The sequence below is a fragment of the Peromyscus eremicus genome, chromosome 14 (assembly GCF_949786415.1).
Source record: "Peromyscus eremicus chromosome 14, PerEre_H2_v1, whole genome shotgun sequence".
NCBI classification, from domain to species: Eukaryota; Metazoa; Chordata; class Mammalia; order Rodentia; family Cricetidae; genus Peromyscus; species Peromyscus eremicus.
Window position 1 is genome coordinate 70,518,306 of NC_081430.1, and position 22,860 is coordinate 70,541,165.

General features: G+C 40.9%; 1 protein-coding gene across 7 annotated transcripts in view; it reads left to right on the forward strand.

Annotated features, from left to right (window-relative positions):
- Nucleotides 1–22,860, forward strand: part of Lrrc9 (leucine rich repeat containing 9) — an 81,014-nt gene that overhangs the window by 2,656 nt on the left and 55,498 nt on the right. For 6 of the 7 annotated variants that reach the window (XM_059279124.1, XM_059279125.1, XM_059279118.1 and 3 more), the window contains exons 2-10: nt 4,724–4,804; nt 5,082–5,300; nt 6,109–6,249; nt 6,871–6,934; nt 7,436–7,506; nt 9,602–9,784; nt 11,605–11,760; nt 14,991–15,172; nt 16,114–16,245. In XM_059279124.1, coding sequence (XP_059135107.1) covers nt 4,757–4,804; nt 5,082–5,300; nt 6,109–6,249; nt 6,871–6,934; nt 7,436–7,506; nt 9,602–9,784; nt 11,605–11,760; nt 14,991–15,172; nt 16,114–16,245 — 1,196 coding nt within the window. In that variant the 5' untranslated portion in view covers nt 4,724–4,756. The remainder of the gene's footprint in view (nt 1–4,723; nt 4,805–5,081; nt 5,301–6,108; nt 6,250–6,870; nt 6,935–7,435; nt 7,507–9,601; nt 9,785–11,604; nt 11,761–14,990; nt 15,173–16,113; nt 16,246–22,860) is intronic. The other variant, XM_059279123.1, reaches the window with a different exon arrangement.

The following is a 22,860-nucleotide window of genomic DNA, read 5'->3' on the forward strand; positions in this document are numbered from 1 at the left end:
TGCTGGGAATCCAAACCCAGGTCCTCAGGCTTGCACGGCAAACATAAGTACTTTACCCACCGAGTCATCCTCCCCAGCCCCAAAGTGAGTGTGTCCACTGAGCCAAAAGTCCTAAGGGAAAGAAAGAACGTGTCTTTAAGGAGAAAAGAAATTTGAAGGGAGCACATCCTAAGACAGCCCTGTTTTCTTTGACGATGAGGACAAGGACAAGTTCATCTGACGAGAGATGGGGGAAGAGATATGAGGGGGGAGGGAAGGGGGAGGAAAGAATGAAGGGAGAGAAGGAAAAAACTTGAAAGGGGTGGTGAACGTTAGAATACTGTCATGTGTCCTAGGATTTCGTCTTTAATCCTCCCCATAGGAAAGGAAGCTAATGAGAAACACAGAAACAGTCCCCTCTGTAACTGGGGCATAGCATCTCATGGCTCAAACATAGTTGGAGTTTTCAGTAAATTTTGTCTTGTCAATTAACTACTGAGTTAGAATAGGATTATTTGGGGGATTTATGAACACAGAATAATGCAAGTTGAGAGATAATCCACATTGTATACCCAGAAAATATCTCCTTGACAAAATGCAGAGATTTGGGGCTTTGTTTTTGGGAAGACTTGGCACTGTGAAGGTGAACACCCTCCTATATTAATTTTTGTGATGTACTATCAAATCAGAATTTTAAGATTTAATTTTGAATGTTAATTGTGTGTGTGGGTATGATCAAGATGCACAGGTACTTAGGGAGGCCAGAGGAATGGGATCTATGGAGCAGGGGCAGTTCTTAGCCCCCTAATGTGGGTGCTGAGAATGGAGCGTGGGTCCTTCTAGAAGAACAGCAAGTGCCCTTAACCTCTGAACCATCTCTCCCACCCTACGACAGAGTTTCTTAAACAACAACAACAAAATGTTAAGTCTTAGTCATAAAAAAAATGAATAAGAAAGACTAACCAAGAAACATAAAAAAAATGAGAAGGGAATTGTATTAGTCCCTTTTCTATTGCTATGATCAAACACCATGGCCAAGGCAACCATTATAAGTTACAGAAGAAAGTGTCATTCTGGGCCTGTGGTATCAGAGGCTTAAGAGTATGTATTAGTCAGGGTTCTCTAGAAGAAGAGAACTCTCTGTCTCTCTCTCTCTGTCTCTCTCTCTGTCTTTCTCTCTCTCTGTCTCTCTCTCTCTCTCTCTCTCTCTCTCTCTCTCTCTCTCTCTCTCTCTCTCTGTGTGTGTGTGTGTGTGTGTGTGTGTGTGTGTGTGTGTGTGTGTGTGTGAAAAGGGAAATTATTAGAATGGCTACAGGCTGTGGGTGTGGTCTGACTATTCCAAGAACGGCTGTCTCTAACTAGAGCCAAGACTGGATGTCTCAGCTAGTCTTCAGTCTATGTTGGAATTCTGAGGAAGTAGGGTTCTAATACCAGCAAAGTGGTGTCTCAGAAGCTGGAAAAATGGGCTTGCCCATGAGAGCAAAGGCAAGCAGGCAAAAAGCAAAAGCTTCCTTCTTCCGTACCTTTTTATGTGGGCTGCAGCAGAAGGCATGGTCCAGATTTAAGGTGGGTCTTCCCACCTCAAATGATCTGATCAAGAAAAGAATCCCTCACAGGTGTGCCCAGCTGCTTAGGTTAGAGTTGACTCCAGATGTAGTCAAGTTGACAACCAAGATTAGCCATCACAGAACCAATCACCTCATCCCTACAGTGTTATGTTCAATGGAGTAGCCAGAGGGTTCCTTTTCAATATTGACACAGTTGATGCCACACCCAAAGTCCTATTTCTTGCTGCCCAAAAATCCAGTCCTCAGAAAGGGCCCATGAGGCAGCAGGGGTACTGGTCCTGCAATGCTCCTCTGGCTGCAGGTCCTGTCCATCTCCATTTTCTTTAGAGTGGTCCATCACACCCATCTGCCTTGTTCTGCACATATGCCGAGCATATGCTCACTCTGTCAGTCTGACTGCTGTTCCCTCTGCCTGGATGCATGTAATCTAAATTCCTTCATGACTTACCTTATGTATTTAGTTCTTTGCTCAAATTCCACCATATCAGAAGCTGGCTTCTCTTTCCCCTCCTTGGCCATTTTTCTTGTACCTGTTCCGTCCTGGGTGTGTAGTTAGTGATGGGATAAATGGCTGGGGTAATTTTCTGGTTGCATTCTGCTCTATGACACTGGCTAGGGTCCCTGCTCTTCTTCTTAGCTCAGTGCCTTAGTCCATTTTATGTTGCTATAACAAAATACCCAGAGCCAAATAGAAACAGTAGACATTTGCTTCCTACAGTTCTGTGTGCTGGGAAGTCCAAGCTCAAGGCGCCGGCTTCCGGTATCTGGTGAGATCTTCACATGGCAGATGGCGGAAGAGGAAAAGGGGACCAAGATCCCTCCATCAGGCTGTGATTAGGGCCCTAGGTCCCGTTCTTGAGGGAAGGAACCCTCTTGATCTCTTAAAGACCTTTTCTCTTAATGACACTCTGTTGACGGCACCTGAGCTTTGGAGGGTCCTCATGCAAGCCACACCTTTATCGTGGTGGGAGTGTCCCCAGTTCACAAAGCCTGCGTACAAAGACAGAAGCTGTACGCTGCTCTAACACTGCTGCGTCGTGAATGCTCCAGAGCTTCCTTTTACCAGCAGTTGCTGCTCTGAGTTTGAAAACAGCTTTAAATTTTTTTTTTTTAATAGCTTAGTAAAACTTCTCTTTTTGGTGTCTTGAATTTTGGCATGGTTTGCACAAACGGTTTTTCTCCCAATCTAACGTGAGTACCTTCGTCAGTCTTCCTAGTGGTCGAGCTTTTCCCTGGCACAGGTAGACCTCTCAGCTTGCCGTGGGTCTTGCACTTGTAACCAAGGATTAAACACAGGTAGTAAACACAGGATTCAAATCGTCACTTTGTTAACATCTTAGTTTGTGTAAGTTCCTGAGCATGGATATAAACATAATTGAATGAGGGGCCCTAATAAAACTTAAGTGAAACTTGATTCAGGTAAACATATGTACAGATAGCCCACCGATTCTCCTCCAGTACCTTTATCTGTGTCCCCAAAGGCCCTCTTTTACTCCCTGCTGCTAACCCACCTGTGACTGAACCGCAGGTATTCAGGGTCCTGGGACCACAGCTTGTTTCCAGTTTACATGTGAATTGGTGTAGAAAACACGATCATCATATGTGTACATTTTCCGCTTCAGATCGTGCCTATGAAAACCATCAACATTGCATATAAAAAAGTTGTCTGTCATTTCACTCCTGTGCATGAACCCAACAGAAGTGTTGAACTTTGTCCCGCATGATAAAACACGCACTTACATCACTGGCCCTCAGTGAAAAACAGTCCAGATGTGTATCAACAGTACAATAAATTAAAATACAATTAGACACTCAGACTCTATAATAGTAAATGTATTTTTCAAAAATAACGTTGTTTTCTTTCTTTTTCCCTTTCGCCTCTCTCCTCACCTTACCTTTTACTCTTAACCTATTCTCGTCGGCTTTCTACCCTCAGAGTAACTCACGCTAGTGACTTAAAATGTACATTTCCACATTTTCTCTTTACGTAATTGGAAGCCCCTCAAGGCACTGGAGTGGCCAGGCCCCTCCCCCGAGGACCTCCAGCTACCAGGTTCCACCCACAGAACACTCTAACTGCCCTGAATGCTGGACCTGCCCCCACACTACAGAGTAAAAAGCTCAATCTCTGGACACAAAATGTCGCCAATCTCCACCTGGAAAGCTCCACCCTCGAAAGTTCCACCCCCCTCCCCGAGAAACTCTAGATAAGCCCTGTGTCCTGCTCAGTTTGCTGCTGTTTCTCACCCAAGCAGAGCAGCCATCCTCCTGGATTTTCCCCTCCCAATAAATCTCCGCGTGAGGTTTGTTGTGTGGTGTGACTTTGTGGTATTCCTTGGTTCCTGCTGCCAGCATTCCTTACCTTCTAGGCTGTAATGCTTACAATAATCACGCATATGCACGCATTTATTTACAGATACTTCTAGGAGGGAGTTAGGGTTAATGAAATTATACAGTGTTTCCCACATCTTGTTATAGCATTGTATTAAAAAACAAGATCCCTCCACTTTTTAGTATATGAATTACGTAATGAAAATATTTAAAATTATGAACATTTAATTAAATTGTATTAAAGCCATTTAGATATTAATTGAGCAACTGTGTCAAAAGAGATACCAGTGACCTCATTTTAATGAATATTTATTGCCATGCCATATAATCCTTAATAATTCTTCTTTAATATCTATTATTATATATAGAAATCACATAGCTCCTAGGTATCTAATTTCAGTTTTTTAGCTAGCATATAGATCAGAAACTATATTGACATTCCAGAAATCCTTGTTCTGCTGCTTAGAGAACTGGGTTCAGCTTGGGGCACCACAGCCTGATAAGAAACCGAAGCTACAGTCCATGTGTGGGAAAGAAGCAGGAAGACCCAGTAACAATTCGAAGTTTTGGGGGAGGGTGAAAGATGGGTTCTTCAAGTATTCTGAAGGTTCATTGTTTAGAGGAAAAACTGTATTTGTTTTATTTGGACTAAACGAAATAGAAAGAGTTATGGAGAGGCAGTATTAAGTTCAAAATACTAAAAACGTTTGGAGATGGACGCTTCAGAGATGGAAGGAGGTCTGTGTGGAGACCCAGAAATGCCCCAGTTGGTAGCTTTCAGATGACTCTCCGTTTGGACTGCCGTGACGCTAGGACTAACCTCAATCTTCCATTTTCCTTGATAGATATATTAGTATGACCATTGTTTTTAAAGGAAGATGATTGAAAGTGAAAACTTAACTTCAAGTGACATCATTAAAGAACTGGTGAGTCCAAGCCCGATTTCTTTTCAATAATATTTGCAAGAATATTAAGTAGATCATTTTGACACTCCTCACGGAGCGGTGAGGACCAACAGGAGGGATATTCCTTCTCTCGTATGACTTTTGGAAGCACAGAAGTCACATATGTGATCCAACTTTCTCTTTTGTGGGAGTACAAGAATGGTATAGTTCAATGGGCAGTTAATAGTTTGTGATGTCAAAATACAATTTTTTAACTATTTAGAACAGATAATAATCGAAATTCTTTCTTTTAAAACAGTGTTTGTGCAATGGTTTATCTTATGAGATGCTTGGACAAGAAGGATCAGATACTTCAAAACTGGAGATGTTTTTCTCAGGGTATCCCCGTATAGTTGGATTATCATTGTTTCCTAGCTTATCGAGTCTTACAATTGTTGCTCAAGATATAAAGGAAATTTCAGGGTTGGAGACTTGTTCACAACTTAAAGAACTTTGGATTGCTGAATGCTGCATAGAGGTAAGTTTAAAAAGATAAATGACGAGGTGCATCTAATACTGAATTCTTGGCTTTGGAAAAATAATTCATTAAAATATGTTCAGTATGTGTGGATCAAAACTGATAAATGGGCAAAGATAAAAATGTGTACAATGTGAAAGCAGGCCTAAGGAATCAAAACAAATTTTTTGTTAAACATATCAAATCAGATCACAGCCAATATTTGCTTACTAGTAAAATTGATTCAATTAGGTACTAAGTGGTTAGACATGTATAACAGAAAGCAACACTACAAAATGCATCATGATCAATAGAAATGTACACACCTTTTAACTCAGAAATGCTTTTCCTAAGAATTTTATACTAGAGAAGTAACTCAACAGCAGAGAGGAGTCACATGCGTGAAAGTGTTTGTTACATCATTTTCACAATAATTAATGTGAAAATTCTGCACATAGGGTAATTTTAAAGAAAACTATTATAAATTTCACAAAATATTTTGTAATCATTAAATATTATACTTTGAAAAATTATGAAAATTTGTTAGTGGTCTTGGGCAAAAAGAAAACCACCTATAAAATCAGATGTATGTGATTTTACTAATATAAAGCTGATGTAGTTGATTAAAATTTAAAGAAAGTGTACAAAATTAAATATAGCTGTATTTCAGCAAAGAAGTTGTATGTTTTAAATTTTTAGTTTATCTTTTCAAGTGTTGATAGTGCAGTGAAGTGGTGTTTAAAAGAAAAAAGACTCAGAAACCTACTTTATCTGATGCATTGAATCTGATGACAAAATAATTGACATTCTCCAATCTCCTTTTCCACAGAAAATTGAAGGTCTTCAAGAATGTAGAAATTTGGAAAAATTATATTTATATTACAATAAAATTTCCAAAATACAAAATTTAGAGAAATTAATAAAACTGGAAGTTCTTTGGCTGAACCACAATATGATAAGTAATATTGAGGTGAGGTAATTTTGATAATTTGCATGTAAGGCCAGTTCATACTGTTACGGCATTTAAACCACAGTGTCCGAGATCATACAGTCAGTGTTGAGGGCAAAATATTTATGAATAGCATAGTTATTGTTGTCAAAAAGAACTGAAGTGGGCCTAGAGAGAGATGGCTCAGCGGTGAAGAGCACTGACTGTTCTTCCAGAGGACCTGGGTTCCATCCCCAGCAACCACATGGCAGCTCACAACTGTCTGTAGCTCCAGGTCCAGGGAACCTAAAGCCCTCTGGACACCAGACACACACATAGTACACAGACGTGCATGCAGGCAAAACACTCATGCACAATTTTTTTTAATAAAGTAAAAAGAAGAACTAATGTGTAGGTTGTGTTTTAGAAGGAACCATTGTCTCTATAATTATAAACATGCTATGAGATATGTTGTTTCTCCGCTCACTCCACTTTTCTTCTCCTCCACTCCTTTCTGCTCCTTCTTTAAATTCTCTCCAGGTTCCATTAAAGTGAGAGGGGGTGGCTTCACTGTACCCATGTTCCTCTGTAGAACACCCAAGGAAATAACCAGGGTGATCAGAGTTAATGGTTTTTAAGATTACATGTTGTCTACACTTCCAGGGCTTACAGACGCTGAAGAACTTAAAAGACCTCAATCTTGCAGGAAACCTGATAAGCAACATTGGTATGTACTATTTCCTCTGGACTCTGGGCTAATGCATTTTCAAAGTACGTGCTTAGAGTCGTTTCTATTAGACTTTATGTCATTGAAAAGCATTTTTGCTTTTGCATACATTTTTATCTTAGATCGTGGTTTTTAGATAGTGCTTCTTTGAGAGTTTCTCACAATGGGTTTTGATCATATTTACACTCATCCAACTCTTTCCAGATCCACCCCCACTTCCCTACCTATTTTGAAATCTATGATTCAAATATGTAACTATCAGTCAGTAATAACTATTGCTGATTATACAGTGGTATCATGAATTCTATTGCTATGCAGGAAATAATGGTCGTCTTTAACTCACAAGGATGTCAGGATATATAATAAAGGTAGAACAAGAAATTTAATTATTTTTGTGATGTTGAGGATTGAACTCGGGGCCTTGGCATGCCGGGCAAGCACTCTGCCACTGAGCTATAGCCTAATCCCTAATGTTTCTTTAATCTTGTTTTTAAATTAAAGGTCCATGTCTTGACCCCAATGAACAACTGGAAAAACTAAACCTTTCTGGAAACCAAATTACTTCTTTCAAGGTATGTTCAACTAAATGATTGGTTTCTGTTTATCAACCTGAGTTACAAATGCTATAGATCAAAAACTACAGCCAGCAGTCTTCCCTCAAGGAGCAGTTTCACTACTTTGTGCTTCCTGATGCTCCAAGGCAGCGGTTCTCAGCCTATGGGTTGTGACCCATTTGAGGGTCTCATCAGATATCCTGTGTATCAGATATTTACATTATGATTCCTAACAGTAGCAAAAGTACAGTTAGGAAATAGCAATGAAAATAATTTTATGGTTGTGGGTCATCCCAACATGAGGAACTGTATTAAAGGGTCACAGCATTAGGAAGGTTGAGAACCACTGCTCTAGGGAGTTTGAGAGGCATCTGTTCAATTAGCCATAATGATTGGATCCTTTTAGAACTAAAAACAAACAAACAAACAAAAAAACAAAAAACAAGTACTCAACTGGTAGGGTGCTACTTTCTCTGAACTTTCTCCTAGGCCTTCTGGCTACATCTATTTTGCAGGAGGTTCATCCTCTAATAACCTCTAAAAAAGTGGACTGCCCCTTCTCAGTCCAGAGGTCTCTTCCTCATTTCTGTCTCTATTCATTCTCTGAATAATCCCGTCATACCTTATGACTGCAAATACACCTAATCTAATTACTGCTAAATTAGTCCCTCTACTTACCCTGATGACTTCTCTGAACTACAGACCTCAACCGACTTCAAACTGATGTCTGCTCCCCAACGCTTCTTTCCCTACAGACGTCTCTGATTCTCTAAATGGTATTTCTACTCTTCCACTTAACTAAGCAAAAATCCTTACAGCTCTGTTTTTCTCCTGTTATTCCTTCATACCCCACCTTCAATCCATGAGCAAATCCTGTTAGTGCCCATTTGGAATATGCCCAGAGTCTTACTGCCTGGATCACTATCTACTATGGGTACCAATCTGCATTACTGAGAGGAAAAATTAAAACACAACTCCTCACAATTCTCCCTATTTTTCAGAATGTGTGTGTGTGTGTGTGTGTGTGTGTGTGCGCGCGCATGCACGCGTGCCTGTCATGGCACACATGTGGAGATAGAGGACAACTTGCAGGAGGATGCGGTTCCCTCATTTGAACGTTGGGCCCTAGGGGTCGAGCTCGGGCTGTCGGACATGCAGTGGGTGCCCTTATCTGCTGAGCCGCCTTCTCAACCCTTTTCTTTTCTCTAGTCTCAATCTGCTTTCCGTACAGCAGGGCTTGCTGGAGCCCTTTGAAATAGGATGCTATGATAAATCTCTCCTGTCAACACCTGCCCGTGCTTTCCCATCGTGTTCACGATGTAATTCTGACAACGTGGGATCGAGGGCACAGGGTCCAGCACACCTGGTGAAAATATTAGAGAAAGAGGAGTAAGGAACAATTCTCAATCCCCCAGTGTAAATGGGTTGTCTTTAACCCAGAGAAAAATGAAAGGGTGTTGCAAAGCAGCGAAAGAGTAAATTAAGAAGAAATCTGAGTAAAATGTTAACCTGATTAGTCAAATTGCAAAGGAATAAACCAGTAGGAAAGGCTGGAGCCTTGTAACAGGCATTGGAGGAGGTTCCTCCGGGCCGTGGGAGTGGACATCCTAAGAGGGGGAGATGAATATTCGTAAGAGCGAGGAAATGAGAAACCGTGGGTCCATTTGAGTAGTGTGAGCATTGTCATCTGGCTCAAACACAGGGTACCCGTGAGAGCATGGGAGTTGCGATTAAAAGGCTAATCAGATCTCCAATGGTGGCCGTGTTTGATAGACAACACAGAGCGGTCACTGCTTTCCAGCAAGGGGCCATTATAATGCGATCACAGATCTCCCTAGGGAATCGTAAAGTAGAGTTAGTGTTCTTCTGGTTTGGAGCAGCAGCTGGCACAGAAAATGCATGGCTGTGTGGTCTGCCATCTGTATAGCAAAGGCCGACCTTTTCTTCTAGAGTTTCTTCTAGAGTTCTAAGTGCCATCTGGATCACTTAACATATGTACTTAGGTGTTTGATTAGAATGTGTTACATGAGATTGTGGGTGACCTTATGTGCTAAAACACCTCCTTCCACAAAGTCCTTTCATAACGGACTTACCACTGCCATCGCTGTTTTAGGACCTTACGAACTTGACCAGGCTGCCTCGCTTACAGGATCTGTCTCTGAATGATCCTCAGTACAAAACCAACCCCGTCTGCCAGCTGTGTAACTACTCTACCCACGTGCTGTATCACCTGCCCTCTCTTCAACGACTCGACACGTTTGATGTCTCAGCAAAGCAGATCAAGGAGCTGGCAGATGTAAGTGGGTCCACAGTCAGCTGTCTGTGACGCAAGGCTGCCTGGTTCATGGCTTTCTCCGCCTGGGTCCCCATGTGGTTGGTGGTATTATATGGTCAGCTCTTGTCTCCTGTCTGCTCTTGCCCCAAGAGCAGGTGTTTCACCTAAAAGTATACAGATAATAACGTTAATGCTGGAATTCAGTGATCATACCAAAAATGGGAAACGCGTGTCTGTGGGGAATAGAATTTTTAATACATGATTATTAAAATTATTTTAGAACAAATTAAATTTAGTATTTTTAAAATCTTTTTTCCCACATGGCAAAAATCTGAGTTAAATTAGAATTTTATATAAATACTAAAGAGTGTCTCGGTATAACTCAATAAATACAAGTAAGTTTAGTGAATACTTTGTCGTTTATTTGAAATTTAGCTTAGCATCCACTATTTTGTCTGGAAAATAAACACTTTACTCCACAACACATGGTATTTTAGATTTAAGAGTTTATTTGAAATTCTTTTAGCTCTCAGTGACTCAAGTATATTTGTTTTGGATTTTCCATTTACCCCAAATATTCAAAATAACAACAAACATCATTTCCCAATTTTCTTTCCTTTCTTTTTTCTTCCTTTCTTCCTTAATATGTGTGTTTGTGCTTGTAGTGAATTGTACGCTTGTGTGTACACATGTGTGTGGGGGTGTGCTCACCTGTGTGTGCTCATGTGGAGGCCACAGGTGGATGTCAGGTGTTTCGCTCTCTGGCTCTCTACCTTATTTTTCAAGAGGGAATCTCTCACTGAACCTCGAACTGATCCTCTAGGTAGACTGTCTAGTCAGACCATTTTGACTAATCTAATTCTCAGGCATCATTTAGCTTGTCTAGTTCATAATGGGCTATTTAACCAATCTGTTATTATTAGCTGATTAGTAACTGAATGGTATACTAGTATTAAATATAAGGTTTGAGATAATTGCAGCAGAGTGATAATTTAATGACCTACTCAGTCTGAAGATAGTTCACTTAGAGCATCATTTTGCAGACTGAGGGGCAGGGTAAACCTTTTTTTTTTTTGTCAAAGTTTTTAAAATTGTACTCAATTTTACATTTGCTTTTAACCCCTTTTAATTTGTTTGCTTTCCCTGAATTAATAAACTAGGAATAGTGGTTTAATGTTTGCTCCAGTCCTGTGTCCTATTAGCTAAATATACTGTTTTATAAATTAAATTATGTCTGCAGTTTCTTTATTGGAAATTCTGGAAATAGATGTGTGTATGCCACATACTCACATATTAAACACAAAGATGTTCTTTGAGATTTTGTGACTTACGTATTAAATTAAATAAATCCCGAGAGTGTCATCACATCTGCTGTCATCATGGGCATTTCTAATGGAGCTAGCCAGCTTCCAACTTCATAAAGAACTTGTTGTGCTCATGCACTACCATTGACAGCTGTGTCTTAGTCAGATTTCTATTGCTGTGGCCAAAAGCTCCTGGAGAGGGAAGAGTTTATTTCAGCCTACTTCTCCATCATCCAGAGAAGTCAGGGCTGGAACTCAAGGCGGGAACCTGGAGGCTGGAGCTGATAGAAGAGTGCTGCTTACTGGCTTGCTCTGTCTACTTTCCTATGGAACCCAGGGCCAAACACAGTGAGCTGGGCCCTCCCATGTCAATTATCAATCAAGAAAATGCATCACAGGCTAATCTGGTGGGGCATTTTCTCGATTGAAGTTCCCCAAATGACTCTAGGTTGTGTCAAATTGACATAAAACTAGCCAGCAGAGCTATCTGTAATGTGTTTTTATCTAATCCCGTGTTATTTACTCTCTTACATTCAGACCACAGCGATGAAGAAAATAATGTATTATAACATGCGAATAAAAACTGTTCAGAGACATCTGAATGAAGAACTTGAAAAACTGAATGACAAAAAATGCAAGTTACAGAAGCTACCAGAAGAACGGATAAAATTATTCAACTTTGCAAAAAAAACCGTAAGATTTCATCATGTAAAATTCCAATGGCTACATTGTAGGAAAATTATCAGACAAAATAGTAAATTCTTAACTGTCCCCATTCCCACCCTCGAGTGTGTGTGTGTGTGTGTGTGTGTGTGTGTGTGTGTGTGTGTGTGTGTGTGTGTGATTAATACTGAAGATCAATATCAAGTCAGGTTTACTCTAACAGGCTTGGTAGTCTGTGTCTGTAATCACAGTGTTCCTAAGGTGAGATTGGGGGCTGGAGATAAGGCGTATGCAATGTAGAACAAAGAGACCCTGTTTCCAACAGTCCAACAGGGTGGAACGCGAGGACCAAAACCTGGGATTGTCCTCCACATATGTCCTGTGGCATGCATATGCCTGCACTCACACAGACACACACACACACAGAGGTATACAATGGGGAACTTCAAACTCTGTTTTTAGTAGTATGTGTGCTTTTTATTCAGAATAATTATATTCCTTTTATTAAAAGTAGATCTTGAAAAGTTACTAGATCTTGAAAATAGAACCTAGCATGTGTAAAATTTTCTGTAACTTCTCAAAAACATAAAGAAACAATGGATTGTTCAACAAATAGTGTTAGAAAGGAGTCAAGGTATTTAGGAGTGAGGGAGTTGGTTTTACACTTTACCAAACTAAGTATCAGTGGGGGTAAAAATTAAACGAGGAAAAAATATCAAGAATAAGTATGTAGATGAATTGATTTAGCGGGTCTCAACCTGCCAAATAAAAGAAATACCATAAATTGCAAAGAAACATAGATTCAGTTGCAAAACCAAAAAGTAAGATTATTTTGTGCCGAAAGGCATTATTCCTAAAAGGTAAGAACACGGGCTAGGGAGGTGGTTCAGTAGATAGAGTGCTGCCACACAGCATGAGGACCTGGGTTCAGTCCCAAGAATCCATATACGAAGGTGGGCATGGTAACATGTGCTGGTTATCTTAGAGCTGGCGAAGTGGAGGGCGGTGGCCCTTGATGCTCACTAGCCAGCTAGCCTCGGCTGCTTGGCAGACTCCAGGCTACTGAGATTCCCTATTGTTATGTGGACAGTACCCGAGGAATGATGCCATCTCTGACCTCTGGCCTCCACACGCTTGTATATACACAAGCACATGCCCTTCACATATACATTAAGGAAAACTATGTCTGAGAAAGTTAAACTATCCTAAAGAAACGTGATGTGTGCACAAAGAGATTTTATCCTTAGTACAAATGTGTCCATAAGTAAGATAAGGTTAAAAGTAGAGGTGCAAATAGAAAAATTGAAGGAAATATATAAATCAGCACTTTACAAATGAATAAATTACCATGACTGACGAACACCTGAATGTAGCACTCCCTGGTGAATTTTCAAGTGTTAATGCAGTGTGAAAAACCATGTTTACCTATGAAACTCTCAAAGAGCAGCACAGAACAGCAGTAGGTGGTGCAGATGAGCGCCATACACTCTCCCGTGCTCATGAAAGTGAGCTGTGGTCACACGGCTTCAGGGAGCTCCTAGCCTTCAGCTCAGTAAGTCTACTCATGTACTTTATTCTACGGATATTTATCACCACCTCATCAACAGTAACAAAACACTAGATGCAACATAAATATTTAACAAGAGAATAGGTCAATCGTTTTTATAGTAGACTACTAGGGCTGGAGCATGGATTGGCTGCTCTTGCAAAGGACTCCAGTTGGTTCCCAGCACCCGTACCAGGTGACTCACGACCACCTGTAACTCTGGCTTCAGGAGATCCAGCGCCTTCTTTGGCCTTCATAGGCATATTCACTCATTACACAAACCCACATATCCATACATTTAAAAGTTAGAAAAAAATGACACTTATTTTTAAAAAAGAGGTTTGAAATATATCTAATGGTCTTTTCTACAAATGGGCATGTTTTTATTTTATAATCAGAAGGATATTCTTAAAGTAAAATATTAATTAAATTTAAATTATTTGATTAAAAACCACAGAAAGACCAAGATGTGAAAATCATTTTATAATGTGCCATTTCATGCATGTGGATTCAGAATCCCTTATCTAGAATGCTTTACAACCAAATGGATTTCAGAGTTTGGAGTTTCTCACATGTTGGAATATTTACATGGACACTACCAGCTGAGCATCCCTTATCTAAGTATCTGAAACATGTCCAAAGTTTCAAATTTAGGTGCACTTCAAATTTCAGCTTAAGGATACTCAACTATATTAATTAAAATCTGCAAGCAAGAAAAGGAACATATGTCATATAAGCTGCACAAATATTTAAATATGTAATTTGATTTTAGCAGCCAGTTGTAGCTATATCAGTGAAGAAATGTAGCCAACTAGTAAATTTCTTTTTATAAATTTTGTGAGTTATAGTTTAGCTTTAACTCGTACAAGAGATTTGCCCTGGACCCAAACTTTATAGGTGTGATTCAAAGGCTAAGTAATCAAGATAAATAATATTCAAAGCAATATTTTAAATATCACAATTAATACCAAAAACCCTATTATGGACAACAAATCCCAAAATATTAAAATCTGATACAATGTGTATTTTTTTGTTTTGTTGTTTTTGTTTTTGTTTTTTGGAGACAGGGTTTCTCTGTGTAGTTTTGGAGCCTGTCCTGCATCTCACTCTGTAGACCAGGCTGGCCTCGAACTCACAAAGATCTGCCTGGCTCTGCCTCCCGAGTGCTGGGATTAAAGGCGTGCGCCACCACCGCCTGGCACAATGAGTTTTTGTTTTTTGGTGTTTTTTTTTTTTTTTTTTGCTAGTCGGATAGTAAAACAAAGGAAAACTTTATCTCCCCTTTGTGTGTTTTCTATGGTTTATATCTCTCCAGAAATAGTTGAAAAACACTGAAAAGTAAGTATGTTTTTAAAATCTCATTTTTTGAGGTTTAAGGTTTTATTCACTCCCAAACCAGCGCTGATTGTAATTTTTCTTTGGCTTTAACAAGCAAGCTCAACATTCCGTGGTCTGTTAACGTTCTCGCTCTCAGTTAAGAGACTACCGAGCTTCCTCTTTCCAAACCATCACTTGTTCAATAGATGAGGGATGAACTTGCACCAAGGTTGAAGACGCCCTTTGACTGTTATGAACCGGAACTCCCTATTACCTAGATTTCTACTTTGATCATCTAAACTGACTAATAAATCTCACTGCAAAATGAATGTCTGAATCAAGGCTTTGCCTTAGTGTTTGATTGTTAATCTGCTCTCTGGTGTGTTGTTGAAAACAGTTAGAACGGGAATTGGCTGAACTCAAGGGGCCTGGTAAAGGACAAAATGACAACGCACTGGAGGCCGAGAAACCCAAGACTAGCGAGACTGTTGCACAAGACTCAGGTCTTCAGCAGAAGATCCTCACCAAACTGACTGCCCTGGATGAAAGGGTCACATTCTGGAACAAGAAACTAAATGAGTAGGTTCGGTGAACTGTCTGGTCACTCAGACTGAAAATATAAAATAGTAACCTTATTGGGGGGCAAGAGTTGAGATCAATTCCCTTGAGAGATGGGAGGCAACAAAACAGGGCCTGTGTTGGCGCTTGGGCTCCTAGGGCTCCCACCTGCTCAAGGCTGGGCTCTGGCTGAGGCCATTTTCAGGAAAGCACAGTGAGCTTCCTCCGCTCAGCTTGCTGTCACGTCTGTTTCTGTCCACAAACTAAAAGAAAGCAATTGGGCTTTCCTTAGTTCAGAAACTCAGCCAGCAGACAAGACCCAGCCAGGCATGGCCACGGCCCTTGCTTGGTTCACACTGCGCTTTCATTCACTGGGCCATCGAGGAAAGAAGTTGACTGGCCCCGTAATGATATGAACAGGATTGTAACGTTTGGAGGTAGGAGGTTGCTCCATGCCAAGTGACCCTAAACTAGCCGTTTAGACGTAAGTACCATTGGTATTGACATGGAACTGAGGATGCTGTGGTACTGTCTCGGCCTGTCTAGGACTTGGCGGCCATGCTCTTAGATCCAGGCAGTCTCCTTAGCTTTCCATACTCTGAGCGAGGGTAACAAAATCGGGGGTTATTTTCACTGCCAGAAACAGAGTATCTCGTTCCTGGTTTAGCTGCTAACATTAACCTTACTCATCCACTGGAAAGCAAAAAGTAACTGATATTAAAATGCATGTTGCAATACATGAACGAATTGAATACATGTTACAGTACATAAATGAACTGAATACATGTTGCAATACATAAATGAACTGAATACATGTTGCAGTACATGAACAAACTGAATACATGTTACAGCACATGAATGAACTGAATACATGTTACAGTACATGAATAAACCGCTGTGCTTTACTACTGTGAGTTTTCCATATCATATACATATCTGCTTGTGTATTTTGTCTCTGGTAGAATTGAAGCAATTTATCATATTGAAGTAAAACAGAAGAGGAAGAGCCACGGCTTATTGACCCCGTTTTTGCTGACCGAGCTGGAGACTGTGGGGAACATCCATTTTGAAGAAGGCACGCGAGCTGATGACTGGTAAATCTGAGCTTTGGGTGTAGCTTTAAAGATAATTGTACTTAGGACCCTGAGCCGGATGATCAACTTATAGAGTGTCTCATCTGAAAATAGTTTTTATCAAAATAGTCATCTGTTGAAAATTTGCTATTACATATTTCCCATCTGTACCTTTGTCCAATTGCTTTATTGTCGTGAGCCAAACTCTGGACACCTCAACAATGCTACTCTTTGCTCATTTTTTCTTAGCCAGGCAGCAGAAAAAAGCTTATGGGAAGTGTATAGAAATTTGAAGAAAAAGGTTATGTTCTACTGTTGTCCTCTTGCATGTTTATACCGTTGCCGGGTGGCTGTAGCCCTGGATTCTGAATCCTGGCTGAAAACCAGAACAGAGCAGAAAGCTGCAGCAGAATAGGCAACAGCAGGTTGTCACAAGGGAGGGCCACCTCCTGGCTGCCCTGCAGGCCTGTAGTCAGAGTGGGAGCCATTGCTGGGAGCTCAGCAGTCAGCGAGCACATGGTCCCTGTGTGTCAGGAGAAGGCCCGCAAAGCCAGACGTCAGGCTGTGGGGTTCCCTACAAGTGTCACAGCCGGCAGGGAACCAGGTGAGGTAAGGATGACACTCAGTTCAGCCTGACGTAGGCAGCCAGGCTGGATCAAACTTCTGGAGTCTGATACCAGGCAGTTTATTGTAACATATTTAAACACAGTACAATTTGGAAAAACAGCTTCTTGATGTAATATAATCCCTGATGCACAAGGAGACATAGTTATATCAAAACTTAATTAAAAGTACGTGTCCTTTCTTCTAAGAAGATAGATTCTAGAGATAGGCTGCATGTATTATCTTAAGGGTCCAGGAAACGATCTGCCACAATCTTGGTCATACAGTAGCACAGAGGTCATTTGGGCTATTAGCCACTTCCAACCTTGGTTTTGAGAGTTGTTGGGGTTTTTTTTTGTTTTTTTGGTTTTTTTTTTTTTTGGTTGGGGCGGGGGAGGCTGGCTATACAGATAGTGTAAGGATCATCTAGACTATTAAATACCTCTGGCCCTGGTTGTGGGAGCTTGATATGGCCTGGCCCTTCAGATAATGCAGATCACCTAGACTATTGACCACCTTCAATTCCCAGCCTTCTGGGTGGGAGAACAGATTATACATCTTTTCTTTGAAAAGACAATCCTGGACGCTTAACATTACTGGTTTCCCCAATGATCTGTGGGTGCAAGACCTTTGTGCTCCCAACACCAAGTGAAAACCCCACACAAAGTTGGAGAGGACCACCAGAGACAGAAGTAGAGCCCAGTCATCCATACCTCAGAACCATGGTCTTCCTGTCAGTGAGATAAGCAAGCAGGTATGTTGTCTCAACTAGAGGACATGACTAGAAATAACCCTTAAAGAAAAAGAAAGCCTTGATGAAAACTATTATTAATTATGAGTTTCATACTTCTGAAGTCATTTTCTCAAACCAAAATGCCTTTGACACACCAAAGGTTGCTCTGGAACCATACTGGAGACCTGGATATGTGCAGAGTCAGATGTGTAGAACTACAGGATGGGTCCATACATGGCCCTAGAGTGCAGTGTTACCTGACATCAGCAGCAAGGCAGGTTCTGAGGTTCATGGCACACGATGCCAAGGTCTCATCAACGTTTAGAAACAACATGTGATTGCCAGGTATCACTTAGATCAACAGCTGCTTTCAGGAGAGGACTTTACCCTTGAGAGTAAAAGCTTGGATCCTTGGTTGAGAAGTGTAAGCAGCTCTCCCCCTATGGGAGAAAGGGGCTTTTAAAAATACATTCTTCTGTACCAGTGGATCTTTTCTACCCGTGAATTTGCCCTGCAGTTATGTTTATTTGACCACAATACTTGGTTTTTATGTACAAGGCCATGAAAGACATTCACACCACTTTCCACATAGACAGGTCTTGGTTGTTCAAATGCACGAACTCAACAGTTCTATAGGTTATAAGATGTAGTCTTTATTTACATTCATTCAGCCTACTTAAGAGTAATAGACAGTAGAACTTCCATTAGAGATAATAACCTATTTCTGCTTCTGTTTAACCTCTTAACAAAACAAGACAGTAAAAAAATATTTAAAAATAAAATCACCAAAATACCATTTCTGTTATTATGTCAGCCCTGATAGTAAGTTGGATAGTTTTGATGGCTTTTAATGAGTATCTACAAAGCATTCATTTGGATTTAATAAGGATCAGCTTGACTCATCTTAAGGAGATAATCAAAGGTATATTGGCAGAATTTCAAGGCCAGTTACTTGCTTTAAGCATTCCACATGCTTGGCCATTCAAGTTCTGCTCTCTTATGTATGACAAAAAAAAAAAAATCACAACTAAAATGCTTTAAATATCCAGGTGCCTCATTTCTGGCTGTTTTATTTAAACATTGGCTTCTCTTCCATCAATACTCTAAGGCCAAGGATCTCTCCTTAAATAGGAAGTGCTTGAGTAGAGCTAGATTTTCTATTAGAATAACTTGTATTTCTTCAGCAGAAGAGAAAAAAAATCCCTGCAGATTTCTAGTTGTATACCATTCACTGTTTCTCAGCATCATTTCCTTCATGAATACATTTACCATGTTTTTCAGTTTCCAAAAGCTTCTTATTTTACAGATACATGCCAGTCAGGTGGCGGGTTGCTGCTGTTAGCACGGTCATTTTAGAAGCAAATTATTCCTCTAGTAACTCATTTGTTTCATGTGACATTCAGCAAGTGGGGACTCAGAAGCATGAAAGACATGGTCCTTGCCCTTGACATGCTTACAACATCATTACAGATGTAGTCTAGTTAGAAGAAAAATAACCTGAAAGCTTCCATGAAACAATGGATGGGTGACCCTGTGAGCTCCTGGGGGAAGACAGAGGCTTCATGTGCCTTTAAGTCAAACCTCTTCCACAGGGCTGGGTTCACAGCCCCATACATAATTACTGATTGTAATCTCTCTATCACTTTATAAGTGCTCATTTAACAATCTAACTTTTTAACATATGATGATTTTCAGTAACTGATCCCTTTATATTCATTTTTATTAAAGTATACTGTTAATGAAAAATAATGATTTTGGGGTCTTTTTCCATACATGTATGTAGTGTACTTTGATCATACCTGCCTCTCACATTACCCTCCCACTTTTCCCTCCCACTCCCCAAGTCTATATTAAGATATTTGACTATAATACTTTGTAGCTAGAGTTTTCCTGCCTGGCCCAGAGTCAAGACAAATCTCTCTCACCCGCCAGTCCCACAGCTGCTCAGACCCAACCAAGTAAACACAGACACTTATATTGCTTACAAACTGTATGGCCGTGGCAGGCTTCTTGTTAACTGTTCTTACAGCTTAAATTAATCCATTTCCATTAATCTATACCTTGCCACATGGCTCGTGGCTTACGGGGATCTTCACATGCGGCTTGTCATGGTGGCGGCTGGCAGTGTCTCTCTCACCCAGCTTCCTGTTCTCTCAATTCTCCTCTCTGTTAGTCCCGCCTATACTTCCTGCCTGGCCACTGGCCAATCAGTGATTTATTTATTGACCAATCAGCAACACATTTGACATACAGACCATCCCACAGCAATACTTACGGAGCTATGGCAGTGGGATGTCATGCTCTGCACTCACAAGACAGTGCTTTACGTCTGCCATCCACTAAAGATTTGTCTAGAATCAGGAAGTGAATTTTCATAGATGAGATTGAGTTTCTTTGGGCCATTTGAAAGAGTATGTGTTTAACATCCTAAAACATATGTGTATGTTTTAATGGAGTATCTTAGTCTGTGGTGTGTATTAGTGTGAAGGCTTACACAGTCAGGCCGCATTGAATGAGTGAGGGTCATGGGCAGTGAGGAACCTTCGGTTTCCTCGGTATTGAAATACTTGGTACCATTCTCTCTTCCTTCCATGGGTTTTGTACTTAAACATTTTCCATTTTCTTTTCATGTTTTTCCTTGACGGTGTCTTCCTGAACTTTTACAAATTATTCCTTCTCTCTCTCTCTCTCTCTCTCTCTCTCTCTCTCTCTCTCTCTCTCTCTCTCTTCATTCATACCCTGCATTCCTGTCCGTTGGACATTTCTATCTGGATGTTCAATTGATGAGGCAACCTCAACAAATACAGAAGGAATCCACTTTGAGAAGAGAAAGGCCTTTCATCCAAACTGCTTGTGTGCTCTTGAAATACCATTAGCCCCTTGAGCCTCATGTGGGAAATGAGAAAATAATCAGATAGGATTAGACAAAGTAATATGGAAATACTTAGTGTTTGATGTTATGGTTTTGGTTTCGGCGTTTTCCTGTTAATCCAGGCTGCACAAACATTGAAGCCGTTCTTGACTTTATTCTTTCCCTCAGTTTCCATATCCAGTCAGGAGCACATGCTGTCATCGTGCTATTCAATCCACCTGTACACCGGTTCTCATAGCGTCCTACCTGGACCACAAAACCCAGCATGGCATCTGCCCAATGATGCGGTGTTGGCCAACCAGGAAAGCTCCTGGGCATTCTGTAAAATGACCCTTGCTAGCTGGCTTTTACTCAGAAAGCACCATGTTAAAGACAAAATGAAATGAAAGTCCTTGCCTGTGAGTTTCCAAATTCCTTTTAGACCTTTGGCCTGAGGTGGAGCATTAACTCTCTCTCAACTACCGTCACTCTTTGTGGCTGATCTATGTGCCTCACTGTTCTGGGAGCAAGGCCGTGGGCTGTGGGTTTGTTTGTTTTGCTTCCTTCACTCAAACTGAATGCCTTTGGGTCCCTCAGCCCCCCTTTATCTTTACTACACACACACACACACACACACACACACACACACACACACGCACACGTGCACACACACACACACACACACACACACATAAGATCTGTGAGAGATTCTATTTCATGAGGCTTTCTGTCTGTTTTTGGTTCATACATTTCTGAGAAACCGATCTAGAAGTCTGATAATCTGTCCATCACTGCCACGATTCTTGAGAACACTAGTCCTCTGCTAAGAAGCTCACTGAATGATAGGAAGTGTCTCTGCGATGCCTGGAGAACTAGCTCCTTTTGAAATGTAGGAAGTGAACTACTGAGAGTCCGGGCAATTCCTGACATATTATTTAGAGGAGACTCGAAGAACATAGATCCAGCCAACAGTCCCTTTATAGGAAGGGCCAGTGGGTTTCTCACCCTAGATGTTAATGTGGATACTTAGTGGGACCTTTGAACTCCAGGCAGACATTGTACTAGACTGTGACACTATTCATATCTGCCTGCTCGACTAGATTTGGACTCTTCTGGATTACCTAGACTTGATAGGCAGGAATTCTGCCACTGAATCACCAACGCTCCCACAGGATTAACTAGAATTGGCAAGTTCGGTTTTTTTACTTTAGGAGAACAGTGGCTGGCAGTCCCTGCCTATACAGATTAAGCCTCTAGTAGTGAAAAAGTGGGGTTCTCTAAGCTAGGAGTTCAGATATTGGGCTCACAAACCACGCATCAGGAAGCGTCCCTCTGTTGCTTGAGCTCTCAGACACATTCAAATGATTATGAGATAAGTGTATCCCATACAGGGTCACTTGCTTCCTGTTTTTCAATCTCATCTTAATCTCCATCCTGTACAATTTTAAGACAAAATTGTAATTTTGTGAGAACGGCCAGATGAGGGCAGCAGAGAGCCGACCAGTCGTTGAGCGCATCCTTCCTTGTTCTTGAGCTTCACAAAGCGGCAGGATAGTCCACCTCTGGTTCTCAGATCCCATTTCTTCCTGGAAGATCTTCCTAAGACTTCAGGAAGGCGCCCTCTGCACTCCTCACCCAAGGCTTCTCTTCCAAGTCTTCATCAGTTTAGAATCTGCTATATTTATGGTTCTATATAGTTATTGTATACCCACTCGCTTTGAAATATAGGCCTTAGGAGAGAAACCAGAGACACTGTCCTCTCTCACTCATGTGTCCTAACTTAATTAGGAGGTTCTTGTAATAGACACAGAGATAATGATTCCAACAAGGACAGCACCAGCGGTGATGATGACCCGGAATCTGATTCAGCATGCATTTTAGATGTGGTGGCAGGCGTGCTGAAGGATAAGATGAGGAAGAATGAGGAAGAGTGGAAAGTCACTTGTGGTTTTAAATGCAGGTTGGGGCCAGATGCTGAGTAAGTCAGCTTTGAAAGGCTTCATATACTCTAGCGAGTATTTTAGAAAACTGTCAGACACTCAGATCTGGGTATTACGGCTAAGTTTGGGTAGAATGAATATTTGCATATGACTACATGCCAATAAAATCACCTAGGGAGAGTGGAAACAAGAGAGCCACATTCTAGTTCCCGGGGAAAAGCAACCTTTCCAAGTCTGTTGGAGGCATGTAGCTCAGTGGCAAAGGGCTTCCCTACTTACAGAAGGTCCTAGGTTCAATCCTCAGCACCATTAAAAATGTAAAATAAATGAAAATTTTAAGATAGAATCATTTCAGGGAGTCAGCGGGGCGGGAGGAGGGAATGAAGGACATATGCGGTAGGAAGGCAGCCAAGAAAATAAGGTCATGCCAAAGCCAATCAAACAGACTTAGGAAGGAAAGAGTATTCAGTCAACATAGCCTTTAAGTGGAAGAGCCAGATAATAGATAA